This window comes from Corapipo altera, unplaced genomic scaffold, assembly GCF_003945725.1.
Source record: "Corapipo altera isolate COAL_440 unplaced genomic scaffold, ASM394572v1 60933, whole genome shotgun sequence".
NCBI lineage: Eukaryota > Metazoa > Chordata > Aves > Passeriformes > Pipridae > Corapipo > Corapipo altera.
This window is the reverse complement of record NW_020885147.1, coordinates 48,933-57,688: the sequence shown is the minus strand read 5'-3', so window position 1 is coordinate 57,688 and position 8,756 is coordinate 48,933. Positions and strand designations below refer to the sequence as shown.

General features: G+C 58.8%; 1 protein-coding gene across 1 annotated transcript in view; it reads right to left on the bottom strand.

The window, feature by feature from the left end:
- The window catches only part of LOC113960557 (natural resistance-associated macrophage protein 2-like), a 9,980-nt gene that overhangs the window by 280 nt on the left and 944 nt on the right, over positions 1-8,756 (bottom strand). The window contains exons 2-8 of the mRNA XM_027670171.1: positions 4,923-5,009; positions 3,478-3,626; positions 2,427-2,552; positions 2,018-2,137; positions 840-946; positions 291-361; positions 98-204 (exon numbers count right to left, since the gene is read on the bottom strand). Coding sequence (XP_027525972.1) covers positions 98-204; positions 291-361; positions 840-946; positions 2,018-2,137; positions 2,427-2,552; positions 3,478-3,626; positions 4,923-4,959 — 717 coding nt within the window. The 5' untranslated portion in view covers positions 4,960-5,009. The remainder of the gene's footprint in view (positions 1-97; positions 205-290; positions 362-839; positions 947-2,017; positions 2,138-2,426; positions 2,553-3,477; positions 3,627-4,922; positions 5,010-8,756) is intronic.

Here is an 8,756-nt window from a genome sequence, read left to right as displayed (position 1 = left end):
GGAGAAGGTTCCCCCTGAGCCTCCTTTTCTCCAGGCTGAGCCCCCCCCGGTCTCTCAGTTCTCCAGCCCCTTCCCAGCTCCATTCCCAGCCCTGGACACGCTCCAGCCCCTCGTGTCTCCTGGAGGCAGGGGGTACCTCATATCCAAAGGTCAGTGCCATGATGGTGATCAGGAACCCAAAAAACGCCTCCAGCTTCCGCAGGCCTGTGAGGAGGGAAAGGCCCCTTGTCAGCAACCCAAGAAACCCTCAATCTCAGATTTAATTCCCGGAATTCTGAAGGATAAATTACCATATTTGTCGAGGAAGAGGAAGACGAAGGTGTCAGCGATGGTGATGAGCACCCCCCCCCAGAGCGGGATCCTGCGGGCGAGAGCAGGGTCAGTGCACACCCAGAGTCCCAAATGCCCTTTATTTAGGGCTTTTTTGGGATGGACCTGCATGTCCAGGGATTCTTCCCAGCCTGAGCAGGCGTTGGGATGTGCAGGGCTGTGTCCTGCTCTGCAGGAGGTGACCCTCTGAATCCTGAGGGAAACCCCAGGTCTGCCTGTTCCAGTTCCATTTCCTGCCTTCCCAGCTCAAAGGACACCTTCCCAGGAATCCTCTATGGGATGTGGAGTTTGGTAGGAAGCTGCACCCCAATTGTGTACCAGTCAGAGCTAAAATCAAACCCAGACCCCGTGGGTCCCACAGTCGAAATTCAGCACCGGAGGCTGAGTCAGCGATGAGACCTCGGCTGGTGGGGGTGACTCACGTCCTCAGGGTTGAGCTGGGGGGATTTATGGGGTGATAGAGTTTTTGGTTCCCCTTTCTCCTCATTTCCTGCACAACCCCAACTCACTTGCCCACAGAGAGCAGGTTGATGGCGATGGCCGAGCCGATGACCTCCTGCATGTCCGAGCCGATGATGGCGAGTTCCACCATCAGCCACAGGATGATCCGAGGGAACTGGGGGCAAAGAAACACCCAATGCCATGAAAAACAGGGGAAAATGTCTTCTCCCATGGGGCTGTGGTGACCTCGTGTGCAGGAATAGGATCCTCTCCCTGCCCTGGTTGTTGGTGACCATCACTAAAGCTGTCCTGGAGCTGAAATCCCAGCTCCCATGGCAATCCCGGGGAGGATCCGGGTCACTTGTGTCACCCCATTCCTGCCCTCGATACGTCCCATTGCGAGAGTGAGACGTGGTATTTCCCTGTATGGACATGCTGGGAAGGAGCACTGGGACATGTTCCAGGTGGGAGCAGTGACAAGGTGTCAGGGTTGGATGAGGAACACCCAAGGGCACAGAGACCAGACACCCCCAGTGTCCCCACAGCCCTTCCCAGTGCACAGGGCTGGGACATTCCCAGTGTCCCCACGGCCCTTTCCAGTGCACAGGGCTGGGACATTCCCAGTGTCCCTACAGCCCCTGCCCGGGCCAGCCATGCTCATCATCATCAGCCTTTCCTTACACAAGCCTGAGGAATTCCCAAGCAAAGGATGGAACAGCCAGGGAGTGGTTTTGACCTAAAGGGCCGTTTCTCTCCCCCTAATTCCTTTGGATTATTTCAGTATTCCTGCCTCAGGAGGCAGCTGAAATCCCGTATTTTATTCCCGACTGGCAAATGCCAACATCCCTCCCCTCCCTCCTTGTGCTCCCCAAGCTGGGACAGCACTGAGGGACCCCAAAACACTCTCCACCTGCCCCATTAACAGCCCAGGCCCTCACCAAGCCCTCATGGCACCACCAAGGACATGGGGGAGGTTCACCCACCTTTTGATCCCCCCATCTCCTCCAGCCCCCCAGCACTGTCCCAGCACCCCTTGGCATCCCCCAGGGCCCTGTGGGGAGGTCGCCCACTGTCTGAGCCCTCCACGCCCCAACCCCCCCCCAGCACTGTCCCAGCCTCCCTCGGCACCCCTGAGGGCACCGTGGGGGTGTCACCTACCATCTGAGCCCTCCATGCCCCCCATCCCCCCAGGACTGTCCCCAGCCCCCCTTGGTATCCCCCAGGACCCCATGGGGGTGTCACCCACCTTGTGGTACTGGCGGTTGCAGACCTCAGCCAGGTGCAGCCCCGTGACCACCCCCAGCCGCGCCGCCAGGCGCTGCAGCAGCAGCCCGATGAGCGTGGCCAGCAGCAGCACCCACAGGAGCTGCAGGACAGGGGGACAGGCGGGACACACGGATATGAAGACACAAATGGGTGAGGAGACACAGAGAGTCACCCACAAGGCCCCAGGCCTGCCCCAAACCCACAGTTCTGCGTTGAAAATCCAATTATTGACATTTTTGAGGCAATTACACACCGGGAGCTGCGTGGGACAGGACGGATCCAAAGGGACACAGAGGTAGGATCCAGGACCCTCCTGCCCCCCCTCCTCCCCAGGGTGTTCCCACCACCACCAGCCCCACATTCCAGATGGGATGTGGGTCTCCCCTGACCTTGAAGCCGGCGACGGCCCCGGACTGCAGGTCGGACTCGATGTTCCCGGGGTCCAGGTAAGCGATGCTCATCAGGAACCCGGGGCCCGTGAACGCCCACAGCTTGCGGAAGCTGAAGCAGGAATGCTGTGGGAAAAGAGGGACACGGGCAGGGCTTGGGGCAGCGCCCTCACTGATACTGCAGACAGCAGCTGGAGGGTCAGCCTGAGCCTTAACCCCATCCTAACTGATCAGCCTGAGCCTTAAACCCGTCCTAAACTGATCAGCCTTAGCCTTAACCCTGTCCTAAATTCCTGCCTGATCCTAATTCCTGTCAGCCTGATACTTAATCTCATCCTAAACTGATCATCCTGAGCCTTAACCCCATCCCAAACTCCTGCCTGATCATTAATCCTGTCAGCCTGATGCTTAACCCCATCCTAAAATCCTGCCTATTCCTTAATCCCATCCCAAACTCTGCTTTAGGATGTCTGGTCCCAATCTGAGGAGTTTAGGTTGAGACTAAAGGCCAAGGCCATGCTCAAGGAATCTCAGGGGAGAGTGGGATCCTCTCTCCCCAGCAGCCAAAACTGGGGGCTCCAGCCAAGGGTAAGAGGCACCCACGGCCCTGGGATGGGACAAGGGACAAGGGGACAGGGCTGTCACAAGGCCAGCCAAGGCTCCTGCTCCCTGATAAGGGAACACAGGGCCCAGGTCCCTCCCTGAGGTATGACAAGGCCTTTCCCTGCTCCAAGCAGGAGCCAAATCCCAAGGGATGAATCATTAACACGGCCCTCGCCCCTCTCCAGACCACAGGAGACACCTCCCCCACTTCCCTCCCAAATCTCCATCTTCCAGTCACCCTTCCCTATCCAGGAGTCCCCTCAGCCTTTCTCTCCCAAATCACCATCCCCAGGTTCCCCTTCCTAGTCCAGGAGAACTCCATCCCCTCCTCTTCCAAATCCCCATCTCCAGACCACCCTTCCCAGTCCAGGCTGGAAGGGGAAGTGGTGCCCATGGGAATGACTCAGGTGCCTGAGGCAGATTTTTCCATGGGGTTTTTCTCCCTCACCGTCTCATCCTCGGGGATTGGGATCTTGCTGTCGAAGTAGGTGGTGAAGGGCTCCTCCTCGGTGTCCTCGGGGGGCTGCAGGGGGCTCCTGCTGCTGGAGATGGTGCTGACCACCCCCCCGAGTCCCCAGGGCTCCCCAGAGACATCCTCTGCAGGGAGAGAGGAAATGGGAATAGTGAGAATCCCTGGAAAGGCAAGAAATTCTGGTAGGGGCTGGCAAGCCCCACAGGCAGAGTAGAAGGAGCCAGCCAATGCTAATTAGGTGATAAAGAGATAATTAAATCAAAATATCCCACACTGCTGCACCCCCCAGAGCCTGCTGCCGTCCTGGAATCTCCTCTCCCACCCGGTCCCAGGCTGGAGACAGGGATTTATTTATTCCAACTAATTTTAAAAGCCCCATCCCAGGACACAATGTGGAGTGAGGGCAGTGCCAGTGCCCCTGCAATGATTAACCAGGCTGGATGACCCAGATTCCATGGAAATCTGGGGCTGCTCCTGCACCACTATCCCAGACTCTCCCAGCTGGATCCCAGGGACACACGTCTGGAAGTGAGGGACAGCTGGGAGACACCACACAACTCCCCCCACAGGGAGAGCCAGTACTGAGAGAATTCCAGGAGTTTCAAAAGGTAAGGAGTGAGGAGAATGTCCAGCAATGGACACACACATTCCCACATTCCAACACCAGCCCCCCGCCACCTCCAGCCGAAGTCCCGATCCCGATCCCGTACTCACTCCCAATCCTGTTCTCACTCCCAGTCCCGCTGTCTCTCCCACTCTCCCCATGGGACATTTCCCTCCAGGAGCAGTGTCCCAGCGCTCTGGGCTTGGACAGGGCAGCTCTTGGCCCAGCTCTCCTATTGCATCACCACCGAGCTCCTCCTTTTCCCGGGGCCTCCCAGAAACTTGCCAGGGCCACATTTACATAAGGGATTTGGAGCTGCCCAGGTGTGCAGAGATCCCTGCCCAGGATATTCCTGCCAAGACGTTCCTGCACAGGCTGGGCTGGTTCGGCTGGTTCAGCCAGGCTGAGACCCTGGGGTGCCGTGAACCTCCTGCTGGGATCACCCCAGCACCCTGGGGCTCATCCTGGCACCCATCCCAGCACCCCGGGGCTTATCTGGCACCCAGGACTTAGCACCCTGGGGTTCATCCTGGCACCCTGGAACTTATCCCAGAGCCCAGAGCTCATCCTGGCACCCCGGGACTCATCCTGGCACCCTGGGATTCATCCCAGAGTCCAGAGCTTGGGACTCATCCTGCCACCCTGGGACTCATCCCAGAGCCCAGAGCTCATCCTGGCACCCGGGACTCATCCTGGTATCCCAGGACTCATCCCAGCACCCCAGGGCTCATCCCAGCAGCTCCAGAGGAGCCTGGAATGAAGGAAAGGAAGGAGGATTAGGAGGGCAGCCCCCGCCCCATGCCCGGTCCAGCCTCACCATAGGACGCCTTCCGCTCCATATCCGAGCTCCCCATGGTGGAGCCTTTCCCGTGCTCCGGGGACTGGTTTATTCTGGACACATTGGCTGTGAAGGAGAAGGGAAAAATCCTGTCAGGAAGGAGAATCAGAGCTGGCAGGAGAGTGGGGACAGCCAACAGCTCTGGCAGGGACAGATCCACTTCCCAGACTCTTTTCCAGCTCTGAGAAACCCGACAGGGATGGACTCACTTCTGGGCCCTTTTCCAGCTCTGAGGGTCCTGGCAGGGAGGGGTAATTTGGGCTGGGACCTGCTGGGAAAGTCCCCCATCCTCCCCCCAAAAAGGACTGACAGGCACCAACGTGGCAGGAGTGTCCACAGGCAGCTGGAGCTGGTTGTGAAACTCCAGTCCAGGAAACAAGGGTGGAATTTCCTCACTGTGGAAACCACATCCCACCCCCCCTTCCTGGTGCTTATGGCACCCCTGGCACCCACAGTACCCTCCAAACCCTCCCAGAACCCCACCACCACCCCTCAAACCCTCCCAGCATTCCCCCAGCTCTCCCAGGCATTGGGAATTGGGTTAAGGGCAGGTTTAACTCCTTCATCATGATCTGGGTTTAAATCCAACCCACGCAGGACTGAGCCAGAATCTGGGCTGGGGCTGGGACTGGAGCAGGAGGGAACCAGAAACTGGGATGGGACTGGGAATGGAGCAAGAGGGAATCAGAAACTGGGATGGGACTGGGAATGGAGCAAGAGGGAATCAGAAACTAGGATGGGGATGCAGCAGGAGGGAGCTGGGGATGAGCTGGTACCCTCCAGGCTCTGGAGGTTCAACCCCCTCAAGCCCCCAAGGACGAGCCAAAGTCCCTCAGTCTGGTCTGTAAAGCACTTAATCCCTCCTCAAATCCCATTGGATTTGAATGGGAGATTGCCATAAAACAAAGGAATACTGGTTCAGTGAGGATGTAAAAGAAAATCATCAGCCAGGGATTCAGTTTAAGCGATTTGAACCAATTTTAGGGTTTTAAAGATGAATTCCCAGTTTCACAACCAGCCCCAGAGGCGTGTTGTGACTGAGCCAGGTGCTGAAATCACCTGAGATGGACTAAAACACCTGAGAGGGACTGAAATCCCCCCAAAGATGCCAAAGTCACCTGAGAGGTGGGGAGACACTGCTGGAGCCACAATTGTTGGGTTTCCACCCAGACCACCCCAGGTTTGGAGCGATGACTCCAGGGGAACGTGGGCACTGACCCCTCTGGACCCCCAAAATCCCCACTCCCACTGAGGCACAGCAGGGAGTTGTGTTATTCCCCCACTTTAACCTGGACTGTTTGCACAAGCACATGGAGTCATGGAATATTGGAATGTTCCCAAAAAGATCACTGAGGCCAACTCCTGGCCCTTCATGGGACACCCCAAAAATCCCCTTGGACACCCCCTGCCCCTTCCAGGCTCCAATCACCCCAAACTGCCACATGTCGTGGGGAGAAAGGGGAGGAAACACCTCCAGGAGCTGGATTTGATCCTTGTAGGTCCCTTCCAACTGGGACATTCCATAACCTCCTGCCACCTCCCAGCCGCAGCCCTGGACTTGCCCCAGCAGTTCCCCCCTGAACTAGGACCACCTCCCAGCTCTGACCCCACCACTTCCCTTCTTTGTTAAGCGCCAAACCCCACAGCTTCCACTAAAACAACCCCCTAAAGTTCAGCAATAATCCACCTTTTCCCAAATTGAGATCCAGGAGGAGCAGCCTTACCCTGGCAGTGAGTCGCACCGGAGCCTCACTCCATGAGGGGCGAGGAGGACAATCCTGAGGGAACGTTCGTTATGGACCCACCTCAGTATCTGCCCCCACACCAGCCCAGCCCGGGCAAGGGTGGGAGGGGGCCCCTTATCTGCTCCAGCAGCTGCTGGGCTGGGAGATGGATCCACCCCTGGCACAGGGAACGTGTCCCACGGGTGCCCACAGAGCCTTCTGTGGGAGGATGACACCAGGGACCCCACCTGGCTGCCCCTCCTGTCAGGCAGCTGTGGAGAGGGAGAAGGTCCCCCCTGAGCCTCCTCTTCTCCAGGCTGAGCCCCCCCAGTCACCCCTGGTGCTCCAGCCCCTTCCCCAGCTCTGTTCCCAGCTCCAGCCCCTCAATGTCCTGCACTGGGGACCCAAAACTGATTCCAGGATTTGGGGTTTGGCCTCAGCAGTGCCCAGCACAGGGGGACGGGCACTGCCCTGGTCCCAGTGGTCGTGCTGTGGCTGACACGAGTCAGGTGCCCGTGGCCTCCCTGCCCACCTGGGCACACTCGTGTCCTTTCCCACCGGACACAGGCGTGGGCTCACCAGGCTTTGCCTCCTGGTGGTCAAACCCCCACTGTGACCCCACTGCTGTTACACCCAACAGTCCCAGGCATTCCCAGGGGAATATTCCCTGGAATACCACAAGCCCTGAGCAGAACATCACGAGGTCACTCCACAAACCCGCCGACACCGTGCTGCTGTGCAGGCCTTCTCCACCCACAGAGTAAACAACAAACCAGGAACAACGGGGCCCTTGTTCCACTCCCCCCTTCAAACCCACTGTCCAACAGGTCCTTCCAACAGCCACGGGCTCATCCTGCTTCTGCTCCTCCCCTCAGGGCACAGGAGCAGCCTGGCCCCGTGCTGGGAGCAGTTCCTGCCATTGAGGTCGTGCCTTTGATGTGGGGCTTTGAGCCGGGCTGGTCCCTGCAGGGCAGGCAGGATCCTCACGGATCCTTCTGGAGCAGTTTTGGGGCCAACATCTCATTTTGCTCCACACGCAGACACCCTGTGGGCTGGTGGTGACACCGTGAGCCCTTCACCTGCTCACCCTGACCCCTTAGTCCAGCCCTTCCAGGTGATGTCCCACTGGGAGCCCCAGGCACAACACCCCAAACTGGCACAGACAGCCCATCGTCCCAGCAAAGGTAACTGGTGAACTGGGTGGTGACTGGTGCTGGGAGAATGGGTGGACTGGATGATCTCAGAGAGCTTTTCCAGCCTTGATTCTCCAATTCCACCCCCTTGACCACCTTCCAGGTGTCCCCTGGCACTGGCTCCACCAGGGCTGAGACCTGGAAAACCTTTTCCTTTGCACGGACCTGGGGGGGTCCCCCTGGGGAGCAGCACAGGGTCCATCCCTGTGGGATTCCTCCCCCCTCCCTGTGCCCCACTCCTGCCCACGACCTGAGAGGACTAAGCCAGCAGCGACCTCTGCTCCTGTTGCACGAGGACAGGTCACCTGCCCACATCTGAACAGGTCAGACCAGCTTGTTCCCTGCCCATCCCTCACCCGTCCCACATTCCAAAGTCAGGATATGCCTGGGTGCAGGAGGGCATGGGGGGGCTGAGCCCAGCCCTGCTCACCTGCTCACACAGGTGTCCTCTCCAGGAAATTTGGAGCATGACCTGGTTCTTTCTACAGAAACACACGGAAACAACTCCCCGGCAGGGAGGAGCAGCTTCCTCCCAGCCTGCTCAGGAGCAGCTCTCTTCCCAGCCTGCCCCAGCTCCTGGATTTGGGAGCCGAGCGTGGGACAGGTGGCTGACGCACACCTGAGACTGCAAGAACTTTCACCATCTGTAATAAACCACCCGCGTCCAACCCACAACAACACGGGGCCGTTATTCCACCACCGGCTGCACCGTCCCGCTCTCCCACATCTCAAGAGCTCGTCCGAGGGCTCCCCTGCCCGTGGCCGAGCCTCCTCCCAGCGCGGGGGGGGCCGGACCCCCCTTCCGAGCGCACCTTCACCCACAGCCACGCGCGGACCTCGGCCGGGAGCGCAGAGCCCTGCCCGGACACAGCGACATTCCCTGAAGTGCCCCGGGA